We start from the raw sequence: 23,167 nt of genomic DNA, 5'->3' as shown, positions 1-23,167 counted from the left end.
CTTGGCACCGGGCCAAGTGACAGGGACCTAGGCCTGCTTCTGCCCTGTGCTCCACATCCTGAACCCCACTCCCTGCTCTTCCACCCCTCAGATGTTAGCAGCCAAAAAAGGGGCTGGCCCAGAATCAAGGAGGAATGCCCCTTCAATGCTCCCAGGGACAGCCCCCGGGTCACTCCCTTTTCCCCAAGGCTCCTGAGTCTCCGGTGATAGTCTCTGTGACACTCGTACAGGGGGCTGTCTTCACCTCAGGCACCTTCAGACACAGGTAGCATCCCCTCCAGAGGTGTTGGTGCTTTAGGAGGCTTGCTGAGAGGTCAATGCCCAAAGATCCCAGGCATCTGCAGGGGAGCGTTGGTGGGTGGGGAGGTACCCAGCAGGCCCTGCGCTGGTTACTGCAAGTGACATATGGCAGAAGTCAGCCTCCACCTTTGAGGGCCCCCGGGCCTGCTCCCCACTGCCATACCCCTGCTCATCCCCAAGAGAAAAGAAGAGAACGCAACTTCTTGAGAATTTATTGGCTGGGGGCTGTCCTGCCTTCCAACCAGGCCTGAGCAGATCAGCTAGCTGGAGAATCAGTCCTCAGGGTACCCCCTATGGCACCCCTGCATTTCTTCGGGTACTTGCTGCTTTTTGGTTCAGCCACACTTTTGCAGGGCCAAGCCACTGGGCCTCCTGGGTTCCCAGACTGCTAAGTGATCTGGGCTTCCCCTGTCTGGGCCTGTCTGCTTATCCTCCATGGGAGGATGTTACTTTCCTGTCAAAAGACAGGTCCACTCCCTCTCGGTATCACAGATTCCAAGGAAGCAGATGGGGTTTAGGTCTCCCATTCCTGTGAGTCATGGCAGCTGCTGCTCCTTGAGGTCTTTGTTCTCTTAGTTTCCATCTGGCTCAAACATACCCGGGCCTCAGACTCAGGGAGCCAGGCATCCATCCGTACCCCCTGGCAGGAGGAGGAAGTTGGACTAGAGCAGTGAATGGGCCAGTTATCAGGGTGGGGTCAGGAAGAGCTGGGCTTCTCCACTGAGGGGTAGAGCTTGCGTAGGCTGGAGTCCAGGAGGAAGTCCACTGACCTGTGGGGTGGTGGACAGTGATGAGCAAGTAACCACTGGGAGCTAGAGGGGGGAAAGGGAGGTAGGAGGTCAGGGCTAGGAAAGGGACTCCTAGATGCAGGACACAAGTGCCATCCAGGTAGCAGACATCATCCTTTTCTTTGTTCAGCTGGGGAAACTGAGTCATAAAGAGGGTAAAAAGCTCACTTAGGGCCTTTATTTAAGCTATGTTCCCTTGGGAAGAGACTGCTCTTCTCACTCTATGTTGATCTGGTTGAGTTGGCCCCATCTCTGGTTCTAAGAGCAGGCAGATGACCCAAGTGTGGCCAATCAGAAAAGAGAAATTGGCTCAGGGGAGGGCACTGAGTCCAGAATAGACCCATGACAGCCTTCCTTGGGATTTTCTTGGTCAGTTATGAAAAGCTTCCTCTGGGGCTTGCTAAACTGATGAGATGGAAGCTAGGAGCTGCTGGAGGCTATTTCTGCTCCCACGTGGGGAAAATGAGTGAAGCCAACATAGGGTAGTGTGGAAAGAAGAGCAGTAGGATGGGGAGATCAAGACCCCTAAAGACATCATTTGGGTGTCTAGATCCAGCCATGCCTGAAAGCAGCATAACTCTGGACTTTTCAGTTTCATGAAACAATTAATTCTTATTTTACTTAACCCAGCTTTAGTCGGGTTTCTGTTACCAAAACCTCCCCAAACCCATCCCCTCCAATTTGCACCTGTTCCTGCGTGCCTCTGGCTGTTCTGTGACACTGGGCTTTCTTCCTAGAATCTACTGGTCCTGTGTCCTATACCCTCAAGGCACCTCCCAAGCCTTTCCTGTCAAATACCTGCCAGGACAGAGTCCTTTCTACCTCAGGAGCCCTGACTGCCAGCCCTGCCTCTGCTGCTATTGTTTTCTGCAAAGTGGGAACACCCCACTTCTCTCGGAGCTTATCTCCACCTGTAGAGTGGATGATCCCTGAGGCTGGGAGGGGCACCCACCTGTCAATGGGATGGATGATGACAGGGATGACCAGAAGCCCCAGTGCAGTGGTGGTCCACTTGCGGACAGACAAAGGCCAACGGGTGGCAGTGCCCAGGATGTAGAGAGAAGCAGCACACACACGGTTGATAGTGAAGCCTGGGATAGCCACAGAAGCCAGAGCCTGCCACACAAAAGTGTCCACCACAGCCACGGTCACCCTGGTGCTGCGACCTGCCTCCGGGCTTGGTACCTGGTAGGAACAAGAGACAATTAATCCAGCAGGGGAAGAGGTGGGAAATCCTGTGGACAAGGGAATGAGGCTGGAGCAGGGCAGGGAAGGGGCCAGTGGGGATGGGGACAGAACCACACTACTGTCAGGTTCTGGACTGTGCCAATTCAGGCCTGAGGGTGGACTCATTCACATCCAGAACTGGGGTACAGACTGTGTCACATGCAGGGCTAGGGGTAGGGTGCACTACCTACAAACAGGACTGGGGTATGGACTGCAACAGGCAAGGTTGCAGGGATTGGATTCGTCCACCAGGGATTTTGCCACATGCAAGGCTGTGGTAAATCACAAAGGGAGTGGACTAGGGTGGGGGGTTGAGGGGCAGGCTAACACTCACGTCTCCTGCCTTCTTGCCCTTGTCAATGGCATCGGCCAGCACGTAGGAGCTGGACACACCATAGCTCAGCCACACCACAGCTGCTGGCACCAGGGAACGGAATGCCTCTCCCACCTCATTGGCATAGCCTGTTGGGGAGAAGACATTTAATTCTGGTGTAGGGAGTGGGGTGCCTGGGTGGCTCCATCTGTTAAGCATCTGACTTGATTTCGGCTTAGGTCACGATCTCAGGGTTGTGAGATGGAGCCCCACGATGGGCTCTGTGCTGAGCTTGGAGCCTGTATAACATTCTCTCTCTCTCTCTCTCTCTCTCTCTCTTTCTCTTTCTGTCTCTCTAAAAAATAAATAAAAATAAAAATAATAAAAATAAAAAAATAATAATTCCGGCTATGGGGAAGGGAGATATTTTGCTCCACGAGGGGGCACTAGTCCTAATCCCAGCCCGCTAAGCAGTAGCTGGGTGACCTTAGATAAGTGATTTTATTTCTCTGAGTTTCAGTTTCCGGCTCTATAAAAAGGCACCTATGAAGTCCACCTCGACTCCGGGGCCATTGCGGGAGAGCTGGGTACAGTCGCAATTATTCCCTCGCCCCCCCCCGGCCTGGGTTCTGGAAGCACGGGCGCCAATGGGGAGCAGGTCGGCTGATGAGGCCCTCAGCACGTGCCAGGTCCTTCCAGGGCCTCACCTCCCTCTACCCGTACAACTACCACTCCACGAACACTGTGCTCATCTCTATCTGCCAAGAAGAAAACCGAACACCAAGCAGAGCCCGTATGAGGGCCAGATGCCCACTCCACGGCCAGGGTCCCGACGTCCCCTCAGCGCCTTCCCCCCGGCCCTGGAGCTTAGGCCTGGGGGGCTGATCCGCGCAGGGCCGAGCTGCGGGGCCTCGGGCAAGTGTCTGGCCCTCTCTGAGCCCGCTCTCCGGCGCAGGCACAATGAGGACTGCGGTCCTTCCCCCTTCTCCAGGCCTCTGGCTGGCGTCTGGCGACCTCTGCGTCTCCAGCCCCAGGGTGGGGGGTCACCGTGCCCCCGCCCCCTACTCACCTAGGTACCGCACCCAAGTGTCCCGGAAAAGGTCGCGCTCGGCACCCCGCGGGGGCGGCTCGGCCATGGCGCTTCTGGCTCGGCTGGAGCCCCTGCAGCCGGTCCTGCTGCCGGTCCCACCTCAGCTTCCACTACGGCTCCGGGCTGCCGCGGCGGGACCAGCCGAAGGTCCCGGACTGAAGGACACAGGTCGAGCTGTCCCCGCCAGCAGGGAGCGTCTGCAAATTACCCCGCGCACCGAAGCCCCTCTCCCGGGCTTGGGTTTCACAGATTCATATTCACGTTTCCTCCGGGGTTGAGTGGCTGTCGCAATCCTTACCCGCGACAGACTGTAGATTTGGAGCCCAGGAGACGGGGGTTCAAATGCGGCATGCTACACTTCCTGGTTACACTTTATAGCTGTGTGACCTCAGGCAAGAGACTGTGTACTCTGAGCCTCATTTTATTAATTTATTCAATGGGGAACACGGTGTTCACTCCAGGGACAGTTGCAAGGATTAATTATTAAGAAATCATTTATTAAGTTTACCACTGGCCAGACCGTTCGGTGAAGACTCTAGACAGGTTACTTTCTTAAAGCATCCCACCAACCTGGGACCCCCATTTTACAGACAAGGAAATAGGGGCACACACACACACACACACACACACACACACAAATGGGTCACTTTCTCAAGTCATACAGCTAAGTGGTGAAGCTGGCATCTGAATCCAGGCAGTGGCTCCAGATCCTGCGCTCTTAAATTGAGCTGAGTTAAGGAGCCTGGGGGGAGGGTGGATATTTGGACTCCAGTGCCTTCCTGCCAGGTGCCATGTTCATATATCAAGTTCTGAGGTCTAACTGGATTGATGTAACCCCCAGACCACGATTCTTGTGGGAAGGACCTAGTATGAATGAATGAATGAATGAATGAATGAATGAATGAGGCTAAGGAAACAAGACATCAGGGAAGTGAGCAGAACCGAATGAGTGGTCTTGGGTAGTAGCGATTACTTAGAAACTCTTCCCCAGCCTGACCTCAGTTTTTTCATGTGTACAATGAGTGCGCTTCACTAAAGCTGTGAATCCTTTGGATTTTGGAGGTATCAGCTAGCAAAGAGGCAGCCATTAAAGACAGGTAGTCCTGGGTTCAAATCCCAGTTGAGCCACCTATTAGCTACGTCTGTAAAACCCACTAGAGGCCCATATTTCCTGCGCGCTCACTTGTTAAGCCTCTCTTCTAAGCGCTGTGCGCGTATTATTTCCTTGAATCTTTCCAACAATCCAGGGCCATAACCACAGGGCTGTTGCCTGGTACCCAGAGGGCACTCATTTTAAAGAAATAGCTTTTTATGATTTTCAAATAAAGATTGGAAACATAAAGACCACTGATTCAGTATTAAGGACCTCATTTTGGGACACCTGGGTGGCTCCGTGGCTGAGCATCCGCCTTTGGCTCAGGTCGTGATCCCCGGGTCCTGGGATGGAGTCCGACATCAGGCTCCCCGCCCCCCACCCCCCATCCCCGCAGGGAGCCTGCTTCTCCCTCTGCCGGTGTCTCTGCCTCTCAATCTGTGTCTCTCATGAATAAATAAAATCTTTAAAAAAAAAAAAAAAAGGACCTCATTTTTAGTCCTCGGCGTCTCTTGTCATTTTATGGTTGTGTAGGGCAGCCGGATCAGCGGTGGTGACCTTGCAGGAAGCTGGGACTCGGCCAAATGCGATCTATAGCCCCGGAAACACCGGTAGCGCTGGCGGGGAATTAGGAGACGGTCCCTAGCACCACGTGAGCGTCGCTCGGCCGCTCCCCTCCCCCTCTGTGCCCCCCGCGGGCGCCGCGCTCTCCCCAGACCCGCACTTGTCCGTGCGCAGGAAACTTCCGGTGCGCACCGTGAGACCGAGTGGGGCGGGGCCTCCGCCCAAACCTTGAAGGTGGCCAGCAGCCCCCTTGGTGCCCTTAACAAAGATGGCGGAAGGCGGTCCTTCGGCTGGGCCAATCGGGAAGCAAGCTGGTCGTCGGGTCCCCTGGGAAGCGCGCGCCCCAGAGGACTAGCGGGTGGCTTCTGCGCGTGGACCCCACTTATTGGCGGCCGGGTGAGGCTACTGAGGCACAAATTCTGTCACTCTGAGTGAGGGGCAGTGAGGAGCTAGGTGGTGGGCATTGACTTCCATTCCCCGTGCGCTGAACGTTGCTTCTTTATTCATTGGTTAATTTTCCTAACAGAGCGTAGTAAACCAAGGTCGGGACGACGCCTCGTAAGCGGCCGGGCCGGCCCCGCCCCTTGCTCCTCCCTCCGCTTCGCCCGAGCGTCTCCGCACGCGGGGCCCGCGCCTGGCTCTCCCGCGGGCCCCGGCGGCGCCGCCTTCCCGTGTCCGTTTGCAGGGCGTGGCGTGGCGGCACGTGCGGTCCCCGGTCGCTGAGCGCCTCCCGGGCCAGCCCTGCTTGTCGCCGGCCGGAGGGGCCGGGGGCCTTCCGGGCGTTGTCGCTGCCCCCAGATGCCAGGCCGGCCTTTGGCCCCCTGCCCGGGCAGCCTCCCCGCCAGACCCCAGGAACCCAAAGCACCCGCCGGACGCCTCCCCCAGAGATGGGACCGCCAAAGCCTTGCTGAGGTCAGTCAGGAGGCGGGCTGGCCGGCACCGTGGGACACCCAGACTGGGGAGGGCCTTCACCGAGATCTGCTGTCTGGATGTCACTTGTCATTTTTGTGTGGGATGCTCAGATGGAGAGTTACTTGATGAGAGGCTGGCGGCCCTGAGACGGGGCGGGGGTTGGACGCCTCGGCATTCACTCCCACCCTCAGCCTCCCTGGCCCTCCCCGGAGCTGGGATCCTGGAGGTGATTTCCCTGTGCTTTGTTTGCGTGGAAGGACAGTGGCTGGGTACCAAGTGTCTGTCCTGAGAAGCTCTGAGTCACTGACAGTAATTAGGGTCCCAAGAGTTGCAGAGGTCTCAAGGTGGCTTCCCTGTCTACCCCTGAGTGGGAAGATCTGTGCTGAGTCAGGCCATCTCCTGAGACCTGGTGGGAAACGCCAAGAGGTCCTAGCCTCAGAGATAGGAAGTTTACAAGAGCCCTTGACCCCCACCACCATGACTCTAGCAATCTGCTACCCTGCTACTCCTCATTATGATCTAGACTGGGAGCAAGTTCCTCCCCTACAGCCGGCTTCCCTGAAGTGTTAGGTCTCAATCTCTCTCCCTTTTTCTAGTTTCTTCCCTGCTGCCACCCCCATCTTCCCCTCCCTTCCCTTCCTGTCTCAGCTGTCACTGGACAGGTGAAGTTGGCACGGCTTATAGGATGGTGGATCCTATCATGGTGCCCAGCCCCGGGGGACTCTTAGTAATTTGAGAGGCACGGAGACCCTCTCCTGCTGCTCTCTCTCTTCCTAATTCTGAAATGAAAGTTCCCCAAATTCAGCCCAAGGTCTTTCTTGTAGCCCAGCTTTTTTTGGGCATCTGGGTACTGGGGAAATGATGGCTACAGGGACAGAAACTGACAGGGAGACACTGAGGGAGCCAGGTCTGCTGTGAGGAGAGGCATTACTTTGGGGTGACTGCCCCCAGTTGTTTCATCTTCTCTTCTGAGGCTTTGTCTGGAAGCAGGACCTCCACAGTGAAACTGACCTTCTTGGCATGAATGAAGCTGTAGGTGTTGTCAAACCGCAGGACATCTGAGGGGAGGCAGAAAACCAGACAGTCAGGCAATTCTGACAAAGGACAGCGATTTGTGTTGACTGAATAAGGCAGTGTGTGGTACATAATGAGGACCAAGGTGGCATAAGCAATTGTCCCTTACCTTCTGAAACTTCAGATCTTTACAGAGAGGGGGCAAAATATAAGAAAGACTATGCTGAGTGCCAGGATGAGTGAGAGAGGCAACCACATCTGTCAGTGGTTGGAAGGGGAGGGCCCTATAGACTGACATCTATAAAAACATGTAAAAGGCTTTTCAGAGGAGTTAGAGCTCGAACTGGCAAAGCAAAATCAGTAGCTGCAGTAGTTGTCATAATAATAACAGCAATGGTAACGATAGCTCCTTGGGTGTCTCAGCCCTGGATTGGTAATCTATATATACTATTATATTATTGCTCAAAATAACTCCCAAGTTCAGCATTAGTTCTGCTTTAGAGCATATAATAAAAAGGAGGTCACAGTGTTACACGGTGAGGAAGTGATGGTGCTGCAATTTCCCCGTGGCAGCACTGTTGCCTAACTTGGGCCCTGGAGAGACCAGCCCGGAGAAGGTAAAATATACAGAGTTTTGGAACCAGGAATTTATCCCACCAAAAGATAAATGGCCAAAGATGCGCACCGCATCCTTGTTTGTAATTCTGAAAGATTCGGAAAACTCAAAATGGGCATGAACTTGGCAGAGAAGGCTTTGAAGCCTTGGCCAAGGAACAGAATGCCTTTAATCTACCCCTTTTCTTTTTGAGAAGTTGTTCCCTTTTAGTCAAACAGCCGTTCAAGAGAACAGAGTGTGAGAACAAAAACACTGGCTCTGCCCTTTCCCTGTCCTGATCTTCTCTTTTTCCAGAAGAAAAAAAAAAAAAAAATTTAAATAAGCCCCCCCTCCAAAAAATGTATTTAAACCTGAGGTTTAACCTCTCCCCTCTCCTGCCCCTAGATAAAATGCATAGTTTAGATGTTGGGCAGACACACCACCCACACTTTCTTCATGGTGGGAAGTGAGTATTACTCATTGATATCCTCTCTGCCCCAGAGGTCTCTCAGAACCAGTAGTTCCAGAGTGGTTGAGCGTCTGCCTTTGGCTCAGGGCATGATCCCAGGGTCCTGGGATCGAGTCCCACATCAGGCTTTCTGCAGGGAGCCTACTTCTCCCTCTCCTTATGTCTCTGCCTCTTTCTGTGTCTCTCATGAATAAAATCTTAAAAAAAAAAAAAAAAAGGAACCAATAGTCCCTCTGGAAAGAGGGACACTTCCTCACTATCCTGGATGACAGAGTCCCAGCAACCAGGATTAGTCATGCTGGGGGAGAGTTCTGAGCTCCTTGGATCGAGATGGCTCAGCCTTGTATAGTCTGTCCTCAGAAATGAGGAAGGGGCTATTGGAGGCCCAGGCCCCAGGGAAGTGGAGTTCATGAATTGCATGGTTCATTTTGACACTAATCATGTACTGACAGACCTGTAGAGCCCCCCTGAGGTCCTCCAGGTTAGGACTTCTCAACCTTTATTGGGGAACCAACCCCCTTGAGACTGATGAAAGCACACCATTTCAGATCACCTGGAGCCCATCATGGACCCTTGGGGGCAGAGTTTCCCATTGGGAAACGCACCATTCTGAAGAATGGTGGTACATGGGTGTAATCGTGTCCTCTCATTTATATATGGAAACAAATATGTATTCTAAATTAGCTTCCCTTTATTTCTCCTGACGAGCGATTCTGTCACTTTTTAAAGTACGTATTTAGGTGGGTTGTATTATCCATTAATTTCATTTCAGAATAGTAAATTAGACTCTGTATGTTATAAAAGAGAGGTGTTTGGTCTTTAAGCTTTACAGTCACTGCTCTGGGAAGTCTACAAACCCCAGATTAAGACCTGCTGCTCTGGGGGGGGGGTCCCTGGGTGGCTCAGCTGTTTGGCGCCTGCCTTTGGCCCAGGATGTGATCCTGGAGTCCCGGGATCAAGTCCCACGTTGGGCTCCTTGTATGGAGCCTGCTTCTCCCTCTGCCTGTGTCTCTCTCTCTCATGAATAAATAAATAAAATCTTTAAAAAAAAAAAAAAAAAGACTCCTGCTCTAGAAGGGCCTTGCTGGCCAGCTAGTAGAACATGTGACTCTTAATTTCAGGGTTGTGAGTTCAAGCTCCATATTGGGCATGGAGCCTACTTAAATACAAAATAGGGGCTCCTGGGTGGCTCAATGGTAGAATGTCTGCTTTTGGCTCAGGGCATGATCCTGGGACCCCGGGGTCCTGGGATCGAGTTCTGCATCAGGCTCCCCACAAGGAGCCTGCTTCTCCCTCTGCCCACGTCTCTGCCTCTCTCTGTCCTCATGAATAAATAAATAGAAATCTTAAAAATAAATAAACACACACAAAAAGACCACCTGCTGTAGCCCACTCTCCTTATTTTAAGGAGAAGGAAAGCAAAAGCTAATTATTTAGAGACACTTGCTCAAAACACTTGGAGAGTTGGTTGCACAGCTGGACTCAGAAACCAGGCCTCTTGGAGCCTAGCTGGGCTCTTTTCTCCCCAGCACTGCCTGGCAGTACTGTTGAACCTTCATCCAGTGTTTTAGGTCTTTTAAACTATGTTTTGCACTCCTGGTGGACAAAGTCCAGATCTTTTCTCTGAATCCTCTTCTTTCCTAGTATTATTCTACACTCAGGCTCTCAGGAATTATTAGTTGAGAAAAAAATAAGTAAAATCAATTCAGACTTTGCTTCTCCACCTTACTAGTTAAGTACAGTTGGGCAAGGACCAGAATGGCCTGAGGTGGATCCATGTGCTCTTGCCTTTGGAGGCTGGCACAGAGTTTTAATTTCTCCACGGAGTGATTATGTTCCACTCCCAGGGAATCGCCTGGTTCTTCAAAAGCGCTGCCCTCCCACAGGTGAGCTTGTAACCTAATACTGGGTTCTTTATGGGCTCAGGTCTAACCTGAGCCATGGCTCCAGACAACAGCTGATTCCACCTCATTGTCTTTACACCTGGGGAGGGGACGTGGGTGCTGAGACCTGCCTCTAATCCTCCTTAGAATGGACAAGAAGCAGTTCCCAGTCAAGGCCCCACAGGCAGATAAATGTTCGATCTGGGAATGTATCCAAGAAAAGCTAAAATAAATTTGGGTTTGCAAACCTAAGCCAGATTATATTGTATTGTTCCTGGGTCCTTTCTTAGGCTGTTATCCTTCAGATAATATAGACAGTAATAGGCCATGCTGGGAAATGGGTTGGGTGCTGCTACTGGCTATATGATCTTGGGTAAATTACTCCCCTGGTCTGGGACTCCACTCTACCCCCTGTCACATCAGGGGTAGACCTGATCATCTCTAGGATAGGCTATGGCCTAGAGATCTGGACCAGAACTCGAGGATTCCCTCATGTCTTCTGTCTTTTGGTGTGTATGCAAGCTACTTTGTGGGAGAGATAACATCCCTTCTCTATACCTCAGCTTTCCTGTCCACTTAAAAAAAAAAAAAATCAAGCTTAGGGCACCTGGGTGGCTCAGTCACCTAGGCGTCTGCCTTTAGCTCAGGTTATGATCCTGGGGTCCTGGGACTGAGCCCCAGGTCGGGCTCCCTGCTCCATGGGGAGTCTGCTTGTCCCTCTCCCTCTCCCCCTACAATCCTCTCTCTCTCTCTCTAATAAAAATCTTTTTAAAAATTCAAGGTTGGGATCCCTGGGTGGCGCAGCGGTTTGGCACCTGCCTTTGGCCCAGGGCGTGATCCTGGAGACCCGGGATCGAATCCCACGTCGGGCTCCCGGTGCATGGAGCCTGCTTCTCCCTCTGCCTATGTCTCTGCCTCTCTCTCTCTCTCTGTGTGACTATCATAAATAAATAAACATTTAAAAAAAATAAAAATAAAAATAAAAATTCAAGGTTATATATCAAATATGCTCTGTGGATAATAGTATCCGGGCTGGTGTGCTAGGCCTTGTTCTTGCTGAAGCATACAGTAATATGCCTTTTCCTCCAAGGACCTGGCTGCTTGCTCACTAACAAGCATACTCCCCCCTGGGGAGCCATACCACAGAGCATCTATAATAAAGGAGTGTTGGAGACCAAAGGTTGCCTGGCATGTGGGGAAGTACACAGCATCTGAAGTTGGGATGATGGTGTGAGACATCCGGGGGCTAGCTCCGATATCTCCTGGTGATGCTGCCCTAGAAATGGTGCATAGGGCCTTTCCCATCTCCAGCACCATCTCCACGATGGTCTTTTTTCCCCCACACAGGTCTTGCCCTAATTATTATAATGGTGACTACAGTGTGTTGAGTGCTTGCTGTACACCAGGCATTATGCTAAGTGCTGTCCATTTAATCATCATGTATCCCCATGAGGTAGAGAATTTGATCCCTATTATAGCAATCATGAAACTCAAGCTCAGAGAGGCTAAGTCACACGCCTAAGGACCAGTCAGTCTCAAATCCAAGTCAGCTTGATGATAAAGCCCTTGCTCTCATCGACTTTCCACACCTGGCCCATTGGCTCCGATGTAAAGAAAACTGGACATTTGAAGGGCTTTTTGTGTGTGTATGTGGTTTTTCTGCTTATAAATGTAGTACATGATCATTGTAAAATAACATAGTTGCAGAATTAGTGTAAGAAGGTAAAACCCTCTAGAAGCTTCCTACCATCCCAGAGATAACCACCATTAGAGTTAGCACAGATTCCCCAGAATTCTTTTCAATGTATACACTTAAAAAAACAACAACAAAGTGTGTGTATACCATATGCTGTTTCATTCTTTGTTTTTTTTAACATGTATCAGACATCTTACATGTCAATTTATTCTCTCAAATGGGTATAATGTATTCCATTGTATGCATGGGCCATAATTCATTTAACAAGATCTTTTTAAGACCATTTGGTTTATTGCCAGTTAAGGCTGCCAGGAACATCCTTGTCTCTATATCTTTGTGTCTTTGTGTCAACATTTCTGTAGGATAAATTTGCAGAAGTAGAATCACTGAAAGGAAATTTTAATTGATACCACAAAGTTGAAGGAGGTAAAACACTTTCTTTTTTTTCTTTTTTTTTGGAATTTAATCTTTAAGTAAAAACACTCAATTCCTCCTGGCTAAACTTCCTGTTCGTGTTCTGTACCTGTTTTTTGATCAAGTTGAAGATAAGTGAGACTCATAGGGTCAGGACTGGGCTTTTCAGCATTCTGCTCACCCTGGGATCCCTGCACCCACCGAGGCAGGTCTGCCTCTCTGATGTCTGGGGAAGGAGCATTCCCCAGAAATGTCTGGTCACAGTTACAGATCCAGTTAAACTTGGACCAGAGAGCAAGTGTTCTGAAACCTTGTGGTCACCTAGCACCATGACTCACCTCAACCTGGAAATATCAAGTCAGAGTCCCACCCTGCTGCTAACCAGGTGGGTCCCCTGCTTATTTCCCCTCCCCAAACCTAGGTTCCCTCATCTGTGTAAGGAGAGGGTCAAAATGATGGAGCCCTATGTCTAGTTCTCACGTCTGAGACCCTAAATCCTTAGAAGAAGAGGGACCTCACAGGCAGACAGCCAGGGCAGGGGCTTTAAGCCATGAGAGAGGTACTTACAGATGCCAGGATCACTGCAGGTGAGGGTCCCATCCTCAGGAACCAGGTGGGCATTGTACCTCTGGTTGGAAAGCACCTCTGTCATCTCCCCTGCCCGCTGCCGCTCCCCCACCTTGGTCTTCAGGAAAATCCCGAACCCAATGTCCGAACCGTCTGACATGAACTGCCACCTGCAGGGGACATCCTCTCATTCAGGCATGATTGCATCTGTGTGCGTGCTCTCGGTGGGGGGGGGGGGGTGTTCTGCCCCCAGGGTGGCTCCTCCCACCCCAGCCCAACCACTAGCACCTATGGCTGAAAGTCACGGGTGGCCATCAGGGTCCAGAACACTACCTGAGGACACAGCCAGGAAAGAGGATCTCATACTCCACTTGGTGTGAGGAGCCACGAGAAATCTGCACACTGTGCTCATACTGCTGTTTCACCTGATCTCGCACGTAATACTTCTTGGGAATGTCACCCCCATAGTTGATCTAGAAGCAAAGCACAGAGTGAACTGAAATGTGCATTTGAGCCAGGTTTCCCTGATGAGCCCTCGCCCCTATGGGCTATGCAGGGGACTATGCAGCTCATACCTTGGATTTGCACTTGGGGTTTCCATCGGGATCGGTCATGGTGCCCCCATACTCCACAGGCAGCTGGTCAGGGCTGACATATTTCAGTAAAACCTCCTTCCAGTTTGCTGGCAGCAGAGGGGAAGGAAGGAGGAAAAAAGGATCGTCACTAGACAAGATTTCCTCACTGCCCTGTGGTCAACACAAAAGAGGCAGGAAAAACCTGTCTGCCGCAGCACGCAAAATGCAGGCATTGTAAGCACATGATGTGCACTCAGCTCCGCAGAGGGTCCAGGAGGAGCCATCACCCAGAGGACTGCCCTTTCCCTGGACTAAGAATCAGGATATCCAGTGTCCTATCTCCATTGCCTCTGGCCAGTTGAGGAACCTTAGGTCAATCCCTTCATTCTGAGCCTGGTTCCTCCTGCCCCACAGGGCTCCAGTGGGAGGGACGGGAACTAAGTCCTTGAGAAGGTGCTGTTAACTGTTAACTGCCCCCAGACGTGTCTGAGAGTAAATCATCACCCTCAGGCAGGTGATACAAATATCTGGTATGCGATCAGAGGGCACAAAGAAAAGAGGGAAGGGCATCCCCTGCAGAGGGAACAGCATGTGTAGCAAGCAGGAGGGCCTGAATCGCCCGATCCACCCTGGTTAGACGGAATTCCATCCAGGAAGGTCCAACCACATGTCTCCTCCCCTACTTTTACCTACATGGAATCGTGCTCAATCGTGACTTACTGACTGCGCCACTATAGAGAGGCCCCTTAAATGGGTTTCCTTGGCTTTACCCCAGCCACGACTTCACTTCTGCTGTTTTTCAGGCTGTCTAGCTGCCAGTGACTCGGCTCCTTTTTCTTTCTTTTTTAAATAACCAAGTCCTTTCCTGACTAGGAGAGTTTGAGTCTAGTGCAACCAGTGCTGAGAACCACTTCACCAACTCCAAATTCCTAAACCACTGTCAGCCAAGTACAATATTTTGATACTGGAAACCTTTTCATGCTGACCCTAGAGACCATAAATAGGCAGCAGCTTCAAGCCATGGGGTAGAACCCAGGTCCTCTACTGATGCTGACTAGAATCCCACAGCGGCTGTCCGGGGTCTCACAGCCTCAGATTTCTAGGGTCCTGAGACCATGTAACTCCTAGAACATGGCATCTAAGGTCTTGGGGAGAATGTAATCTGTGCTCTTAAGCTCCACTGACCAGCCCAGAGTGAATGTCTTCCCTCCTCTGTTCAAGATCCCGTATCTTCTGAGCCTGAGGCAGGTCTGGTTGAAAGGGCTTCAGGTGTGGGTGGGAAAACAGCCTGCACCTCCTCTGCAGCTCTGCTGCCAGGAAACCCGACCGGCTCATGCTCATGGTGGGTGGTAGCAGCAGCAAAGCCAAAAATCATCAGAGCCTTTTGCTCAGATTTTGTATTTCTTCCCCCAGCTCAGCTGGAAAGTTGGAATAGGGCCAGAGGGGCCCTTCCCATCTTACAGAGAGAGAAACTGAGGCAATAGGAAGCAGAACTCTGTTGCTGCCAGAGTCAGGACCAGAACCCAGAAGTTTTGTACTTTCCAGAATGCTTCACGCCACTCCCAGGGCTCACTAATACACATGGGGAAGATCTCCACCTCTGGTATGCTGCCTGATGGGGAACATTCAGAAACCTTCAGAATCCCTCTTACCTACCCCCAAGGCCGACTCCATAGGTGGCATCAAGCCTGACATGAGTCAGTCCCAATCTACCTTTCTGGCCTTTTCTTCCCACCCATTCCACTAACACTCCGCCAAAAGTCAGCTCCTCTCTATCCCGGCTGGCTTGATTCCTGGGCATCTTCCTCGCTGCTTCCCCTCGTGCCTCAATGTCTGCCTGACTCCCCTGCGTATCCAGTCTCTGTCGAGTGAGGCCCTGCCAACCTCATCAATCACTCCTCCTTCTCCCTGGTGGGCTCCTCTTGCTCCACCTGCTCTTGAGCTCAAAGTTCCCAGGGTTTTTTTTTTTTTTTTTTTTTTTTTTTTAAGATTTTATCCATTTATTCATGAAAGGCAGAGAAAGAGAGGCAGGGACATAGGCAGAGGGAGAAGCAGGCTCCCTAGGGGAAGCTTAATGGGGGACTCCATCCCAGGACCCTGGGATCACGCCCTGAGCCTAAGGCAGATGCTCAACCCCTGAGCCACCCAGGCATCCCTCGGCTTAATTGATAACTCCCAAATTTCCAAACTGGGGTTCTCTCCTCAGCTTCAGGCCCAAGCATCCCCAACATCTGTAGATCTCACAGACTCCTCAAACTCAGTGTCAAGCTAATTCCTCCAGCTGTGTCCCCAGCTGAACTAATGTCACCAGTGATTATAATACTCAGTCATTCATGCCAGAGACCAGAAAGTCATTCTAGATTTCTCTTCCTCCTTTCCTACACCCAATGCGATCAGGTTCTGCTGTTTTACTTCTTAAGTAAGTCCCAGATCCGGCCTCTCTTTTTTTTTAAATGTTGCTTTGTACTGAGCTCATAACTAGTTCTCTTTTTATTTTTTTTTAAAGATGTATTTATTTATTTGACACAGAGACAGCACAAACAGGGGGAGCAGCAGGCAGAGGGAGAGGGAGAAGCAGATCCACCCCAGAATTCTGGGATCACGACCTGAGCCCAAGGCAGATGCTTAACCATCTGAGCCATCCGGGCTCCTCTATTTCTACCCTCCCCCTGCCCAGCTCAGGCTTGCAACGTCTCTTGCATGGACTGCGGCCCTGGTATACGCACACTGGTACCTGTCCTTCACAGGCTTGCTGGTCAAATGTGTCTGCATTTAAAGTCTGATCCTGGTACTCCCCTTGCTCAGAACCCTTCTTTGGTTCCCCACAGCCCGTGGAGCTGTGTCCCGGCTTCCCAGCACGGTGCCCTATCTCCCGGCTCCCCTCCAGCTGCACCTCTCCCCACGCCCTGCCACCCCGCCGCCCTGCCATGCTCTCTACAACGGCCTGAGCCACAGCGCCTAAGGTCTGTGCTCAGTGCTATTCCTTCTGCCCAGCGGCTTCCCGCCTGGCTTCATCTGGCTGCCTCTTACTCATTCCCTAGCACTCAGATGAGGTAGGCATCCCCTAACTGGGGTCAGGAGGGGTGAGTGCCCCTGCTCGCTGTTCCCACCCCCTTCTTTATTCCCCGCTTTTACATTTAACGTGCAGTGCTGCTACATGTCTATTTGTGACTCTCCTTCCCCAAGAGCACTGCCAGGGACGCTGATTCATCTTTGTCACCTAGTCCAGGGCTGGCACACAGCAGGTGCTCATCAAAGGAAGCCACTCCTAGTTGCCCCTAACTAAAAGCAACCTCTGCTCCTGTGACCTCTGTGGCACTTCCCTCTGCCATTTCTAGTACCTTTTCTAGCTTGTATTGTCCCTTTCTCTCTACCGGCTTCTCTCCTGTTAATACTGTAAGCTCCCTGAGAACAAGACTGGTGTTTTGGGTGCCTGGGTGGCTCAGTTAGTTAAGCGTCTGCCTTTGGCTCAGGCCATGATCACAGGGTCCTACGATGGAGCCTGAGTCGGGCTTCTCGCTTAGCTGGGAATCTACTTCTTCCTCTGCCCCTCCCCCTGCTGTTCTCTCTCTCTCTCTCATATAAATAAATAAAATCTTTTTTTAAAAAGACAAAAAAGATTGGTGTTTCATTCATCTTTGCACCTACAGTGCTCAGTACTTTCTTCCAGAGTGTTTGAGAGAAAGAGTGCTTATGAAAACAGAAGGGAAGACCCTAGCCCAGCCCCCACTTGCTCCTGGGTCCCACCACTACCAACCCAACAGAGGAAGCCTTTGCCCTAGACACTTCTAAACCTATCTCCGATTTGGGTCGTGTACCATCCCATGGTATTGAGAAGAGTCTGGGCTACTCACCCCCCAGGACCATGATCTTCTTGCGTGTGTCCTCACTCAGGAAGGGTTTGATGAGGTTGTAGGCCACAGGAAACAGCTTGGGGGCTGGAACAGAGACCAAGCAATGTGAGACCAGGAGCAGAGCTCACCCTGTCCCTGATAGTGTCCTCCACAGACCCCTGTGTCAGGTCACAGGTTCCCTAGTGCTGTGGGGCCCACACAGGCAGCCCAGGATGCGAGGCTTGGCATGGCCACCTCTTACTTCCAGCTTCCCTGTCTGGACAGCGGGTATAGCCTTCCTACGTCACCGGTCCAAGAGGTTCCAAGGAGGTAATAAATCCTAAAAGCTTTGTGAACTGTGAATTGGTCTGCCTATGTCAGGGGTCCTCAGATGCCCTCCTCTGGCTCATCCCATTCTACTCTCCTGAATCTGGCCCAGGAATGCTTTTGGCCCCTCCTTCCCATTTGACTTCATCACAGATAGCTCCCAACCTACCTTTAACAACAAAAAGACGCTTCAGCGTTTCAGGATAGTTCTCCTCAAACATACAGAGAAACTGTGGAAACAAGATCACCGAGTCCAGCAAGCTCAGACCTCTGTACCAGGGAGGAAGGCCCTGCCTTCTGCAGGCTAGACTTGGCCCCCATGGCCTCACCCACAGGGCATCCCAGCAGGGTGGCCTACACCCACTTTCTTTCCTCTCCCCACCCCTCCTCCCAGCCCCACCCCTCACCTCCCCATAGGCCTCCACTGCCGGCTTCCAGAGATGCTTGAGGCCAAGCCCCTCGCAGTCATAAATCAGGGTGACGGTCTCCACCTTCTTCCCCATCTGCAAGGGGCAGAGGGGCAGAAAGTCACATCAGGCTGCTGCACTGCAGAAACCTACTCCAGTTCAGGGCAAGAAGCTGATTTGCTTGTGTGCTGAAATGGCAACCGTATTTGGGCGGGGCCATATCTAGAGTTTTCCGAATTGAGATAATCACCCCCAGGCCAAAACTGTAGACTAGGCTCGTCACTCTTCCTGCCTAAGTGTCCCTGTTCTTATCCAGTAAACAACTGGGTGGATCTAGATTATATCTGAGGTCCCTCCTGTTCTGCAGTTTGGCCTGATGGCCTGCCTCTTCCTCTGGGCGCAGCACCTGGTAGCGCCCAGTCCATGGGGCCTCATGTGACCACTTATCTGGCACACAGGCACAGAGACTCTCAGTCCAACCTAGTCCTCAAGGGTGCCCATCTAGCGCTTCTCTGCATCCGCAGCCTGCAGGGTCTCTGGACACATTAGGCTCTCAGTGCAAGTTTGTGAATGACAGTGTTGAGATGTTTCCAGATATATGACATCATTTCACTGCATCCTTACACCAGCTAGAGAGGAAGGCAGGAAGGAAGATCGGGGTGGCTCCAGCTCTCTCCCTTTAGCCTTTTTCTCAGAGAGGGAATCACCTGTCCTTATCTTTTTTTGAATGCAGCGTTAGAGAAGCACAGACTCTGAGCTCATCTACACCAACAGAACCCAATACTATGACAAAGATTTTACAGATGCTCAGATGAATGAGAAAAGCAATATAATGTAGTATGTTATCTATGAAAGTAAATTTCTTTAATTGAAAGGACTTCCCTTTATTCTGAGACTATGCCATTCTTATAGTTTTGAGGGTTAATTATAGCAACAGTAGCCGGTAAATTTCCTTTTAAGCCCTGGAAAAAAATAGAAATGTGGCAACACGGGTCAGTCCCTAAAACATTGAGATTTCACTTGTCCGTGAAATCCAAACCTCTGGGCCTCAGCCCTGAAGTTATGCGTAAATCCCTGTGTGATATGCCCGCTTCTGCTTGAACACTTCACAGTGATGAACTCGTTTTCAACCGAGCTAAGCCCACTCGCCTTTTCGGTCTGGCGGGCACACTCCTGCAGGAGCCGCTCACAGTCCCGCATCTTGGTCTTGAGCAAGTCCTGTTTGGTGGCTGAGAGGAGTAGACCCTTGGCATCCAGAGGTCCAATGATGTCGTACCAGATGGGGCAGCCGTCGAGGTCATAGCCACACATGCCCCCTGACAGATACTGTTGGACCACCTGGGCAAAGACATAGAAGGGGCATCTGGTCAGCAGGTCAGGGGAGGCCATGCCTTCCCTGTATCCCGGGACCTTTCTATGGGTTCATCAGGCTCTCCTTCCACAGCCTTTCCCCCTGGATGGCAATGGATACCCACTCTGGAACCCTTAGGGCTCATTTGGCATGGTCAGACCTCTCCTCTGAGGGTCCCAGTCCGACAGACTCGGGATACAGATTGTAGGTGTGATGGACCTAACTGACATAGTGGGTGGGGTAAGATCATCTGTCCTCACCTCTGGAGGCTGCCAGCTTGTGATGTGGTCAATGTCCTTTTGTTTTCGGAACTCCACGTGCTGCAAACATACAGTCAGGACTTTAAAAAAGCTGGGATGGAGGAACCCCTTAAGACATCCAACAATAGGTAACACCGTGCCCCAGGTATGTCACGAGAAGGCAAGTGGCAGGACTGGAGAAGAAGGCACTGCCTGTTTTTGAGGTCTGTGCAGAATGGACTGTAATTCTTAGCTGGCCCAGAACTATGAAAGCTCTGTGTTACCAGGGAAGGGAATGTACTTTGTCCCAAAGGGATAAGGCAACAGTGGTCAGCTAATACTCAGATATGCCACACGAGCCAGAGGCTGTGATCGAGTGGGCAGAGTGGGCAAAGGAAGTCCAAGCCCAGTGTGATTCTGATGGGTGGGAACCGAGGCAGGCAACAGTAGGATATGGAGCCAAATGGATCTCACCTTTCTGAGCATGGCCTCGGACTTCTGCAGGTCGAAGTTTCTTGCTGTAACAGGGAAATGTGGTCAGGGTTAGACCAGCGGCCTGGGCATCTAAGGTAAGGGAGATTTCTCTATTCCTGTGCTTGGGGCTGACTCCTCCCCAACTTCACCCCCAGCTGACTCCTAAATCACTCCACCATGCAGAAGCTTATTAGGAAGACCTTCTCTAGGGGTTTCTGGAACACCACTATCCCGAAAGAGCAGGTCAAGGATCAGGGCAGGTGGGTGCAGCCTTGTAATTTCAGAATCAAAAGAATTTTACCCTAGTGGATGCAACAGGTGAAAGATCTCATCTCCTCTCAAGGAAAGTGAACCCTGGACCCCTTTATCAATCAGCCTTCCCCCTTTGCACAAAGTTAATCTCCTTCACGGTCTAACATCCAGTTCTGAGAACTTGACCTACAGTTCAAAGATGAACACAGCTGCCCCATAATCTGGGGCAGATCTAGTAGAATATCCCCTGAGGACAGAAGGGTTGATGAGCCTCCAGTCAACGTTGCCATATCTGCCAAGGACCCACACAGACCCTCATGGGACACAGAGGGCCCTCCTCCCAGGGTTCCTGGAAAGCTTCAGAATTAAAGTTCACCTAGGCCAACTCTTCATCTGATGCTCCAATCCCCAAGTCATCCTGCTCAAGCTTGAACACAAAGACCTCACTGCCCCCCAAAACCACCTGCTTCCAGATAATCCGAGCTGCTATTTGCACTCAGTGCTCATGGTTATGCTAAACGGAGATCCACTGCAGGAGGCACTCAGAAAGTAGGATCCCTTCCTCAGCCACATGACACGCTTTCCAATACTGGTGAATTCTGGGCTGCCACCTGCATCCCCTCGGCCGTCAGGTTGCCCATCCATAGATCCCTTCTTGGACCATTCCTCACAGCCCGGTTTCAAGTCCATCCACAGAACTTCCCTTTGGATGGTTTCCAGTCTGCCAGTGTCCTACTTAAAGCGGGCTGCCCAGAACTGAGCACAGCACCAGGTGTTGCCTACCCTTCTCCAATAAAGCCTAAGAACTTTCTTGGCAACAGTCATACCCTTAACTCAGATGGAGCTTATAGTCAACTGACCCTCCCAAATCCTTTTCAGCTGTGCTGCAGCTAAGGCTCCATCCCATATGTTGTGAAGCGGTTTTCTGGATACATCCCTATCAGATTTCATCTTGTTACCGTTGGCTCACTCCATTTCATCCTTTAGGGAGTTTCTGAGATCCAGATTCTGATCAATTTTTGCCAACTGACCTATGAACTGTCCCTCCCAGCCCTCTGTCCTCTGGATCTGACTGACATCTAGATCTGCTGACAGCCCTGGAACCTGGGCCAGACAGGCTGCCCTCTGGACTGTCACCGGTCCCTTAATCACTGATCTCTGGGAGTGGCCAAGCATATTCCCTGACTCTGCTATCATGAAATCCACTCCACTGTCCTGCACCCGAAGAGGACATCAAGAGATTTGACCAATGCCACACCCGTCATCGGTGCCACACACACATTTGTAGAACTTGACGGCCTTTACTGTTAAGAAGTTTCTTCCGATGGCCACATTTCATGCACCATCATGGCAGCAAGGGGGAGCTTTAGGAGGAATATAATCTGGGTTTGCATCTCAGCCATTCCCCTTTCTCCCAGTGTGACTTTCAGATACTGCACATCTCCAACTGAATCATCAATGATCTAGAAACACATGAAAGATGCTAAGCAACACACTATCATGATGGGGGAGCCCAGTTGGTTTGTGAGAGTGGGAATCCTCCATAGGAACAGAAGTGGTGGTGAAGTGTGTGTGACCCCTTATCTCCGGACAGCTCTCTAGTTAGCCCGTATCTGCCAGCACCCAACACCCAGGGTCTTCTCTGAGGGCCCTCCCCGAGTTGCCACTTGGCCTTGGCAGCACCCGGCATGGTGCCTCCCGGTGCCTGCTGAGTCAGGCCTCTCCAGGGTTCCTGTGCCTTGGTCTGGGGCAGATCAAAGCATGGCTTAGGGCACTGCCAGAGAACATGACCTAGGAGCAGCTATCCTGGGTTCTTATTTGATCACTTTTGAATCCTGAAGAAGGAGGAGACTCAGACCTGCTTTGCCCCCTTCCTCCCCGACAGGCACACAGTTTCTACCGTCTTCTTGTTTTCATCAGGCCATCTGATCCTCCTTGCTGGGAAGCCCAGAGCTCAGCCCAGTCAGGGGGAAGCAGTACAGACTAGTATGACAGCTATCAGGGCCAGGAGGCCCACAGAAAACTAAACCCGTGTGAGGGGAAGGGGCCGAGAGTGGAAGCCTGAACTAACACCTAGGTGAGAGAAAGACATACTGCTAGCATGCGCTTTGAAAAGGTTTCCTTTAGAATCAAAGGCAGAGAGGGAAAAGGTTTCCTTAAAAAAAAAAAAAGGCAACAAAAACCCTAATTAAAATTCACAGTAGAGTTTGACCAGGCCTGAGCTCCTGCCCGGGAAATGTAAGGCACAAATAAAGTGCCAAGGAGACATTTCCTCTGTCTGAAGAGGCAGAGCGTGGCTTCAGGGGGCAGCTGTGGCTTCCTGGAGAGAACACTGGCCTGAAAGCCTGAGGCCCCTGGTTGCTGCCCTGATTCTGCTTCTCATTAGCTGTGTACCTTCAGGTACGTGCCTTCCCCGCTCTGGGCCTCCGCTGGCAAGGCCTCCCACTGGCCATCCATCTGGCAAAGGAGGATGACTATACTCTTCGATATCCTTTTTTTTTTTTTAATATTTTATTTATTTATGTGACACAGAGAGAGAGAGAGAGAGAGAGAACATGAGCAAACAGAGCAGCAGGCAGAGGGAGAGGGAGAAGCGGGCTCCCTGATGAGCAGAGAGCCTGCCTCGGGGCTCGATCCCAAGACCCCAGGATCAGCACCAGAGCCAAAGGCAGACGCCTAACAGACCAAACCGCCCATGTGCCCCACTCTTCCGATATTCTTGCATGCAAAGAGAGGGGTTATCTCAGGACTGGGGAGTTAGGAATGCCTGGGAAACCAACCACC

General features: G+C 51.5%; 2 protein-coding genes across 8 annotated transcripts in view; both read right to left on the bottom strand.

The window, feature by feature from the left end:
* Positions 1-496: 496 nt before the first annotated feature.
* MTFP1 (mitochondrial fission process 1) lies at positions 497-4,002 on the bottom strand. Its single transcript, XM_077874319.1, has 4 exons — positions 3,698-4,002; positions 2,650-2,777; positions 2,041-2,273; positions 497-1,070 (listed from the first exon to the last, which is right to left on the bottom strand). Exons 1-4 carry the CDS (start codon positions 3,762-3,764, stop codon positions 998-1,000), a joined length of 501 nt encoding a protein of 166 aa, XP_077730445.1. The 5' UTR covers positions 3,765-4,002; the 3' UTR covers positions 497-997.
* A 3,085-nt stretch (positions 4,003-7,087) lies between these two features.
* The window catches only part of SEC14L2 (SEC14 like lipid binding 2), a 19,966-nt gene continuing 3,886 nt past the window's right edge, over positions 7,088-23,167 (bottom strand). For 4 of the 7 annotated variants that reach the window (XM_077874311.1, XM_077874316.1, XM_077874315.1 and 1 more), the window contains 10 exons: positions 20,132-20,175; positions 19,679-19,738; positions 19,217-19,405; positions 18,068-18,163; positions 17,830-17,890; positions 17,355-17,438; positions 13,501-13,607; positions 13,259-13,398; positions 12,926-13,095; positions 12,081-12,330 (listed from right to left, as the gene is read on the bottom strand). In XM_077874311.1, the coding sequence (XP_077730437.1) occupies positions 12,158-12,330; positions 12,926-13,095; positions 13,259-13,398; positions 13,501-13,607; positions 17,355-17,438; positions 17,830-17,890; positions 18,068-18,163; positions 19,217-19,405; positions 19,679-19,738; positions 20,132-20,175 (1,124 nt within the window). In that variant the 3' untranslated portion in view covers positions 12,081-12,157. Of the gene's footprint in view, positions 7,346-12,080; positions 12,331-12,925; positions 13,096-13,258; positions 13,399-13,500; positions 13,608-17,354; positions 17,439-17,829; positions 17,891-18,067; positions 18,164-19,216; positions 19,406-19,678; positions 19,739-20,131; positions 20,176-23,167 lie in introns of those variants that run through there. The other 3 variants (XM_077874313.1, XM_077874312.1, XM_077874314.1) reach the window with 2 other exon arrangements.

Source organism: Canis aureus, chromosome 27 (genome assembly GCF_053574225.1).
Source record: "Canis aureus isolate CA01 chromosome 27, VMU_Caureus_v.1.0, whole genome shotgun sequence".
In the NCBI taxonomy this organism is placed as follows: Eukaryota; Metazoa; Chordata; class Mammalia; order Carnivora; family Canidae; genus Canis; species Canis aureus.
Note: the sequence above shows the minus strand (reverse complement) of the source record. Positions and strands in the feature narration are given on the sequence as shown.

Coding starts and splice junctions, on each gene's coding strand:
- MTFP1 (XM_077874319.1), bottom strand. CDS start 3,764: ATGGCCGAGCCGCCCCCGCGGGGTGCCGAGCGCGACCTTTTCCGGGAC. Junction 2,778..3,697: donor CACTTGGGTGCGGTACCTAG/GTGAGTAGGGGG, acceptor TCTCCCCAACAG/GCTATGCCAATGAGGTGGGA. Junction 1,071..2,040: donor ATCATCCATCCCATTGACAG/GTGGGTGCCCCT, acceptor ACCACCCCACAG/GTCAGTGGACTTCCTCCTGG.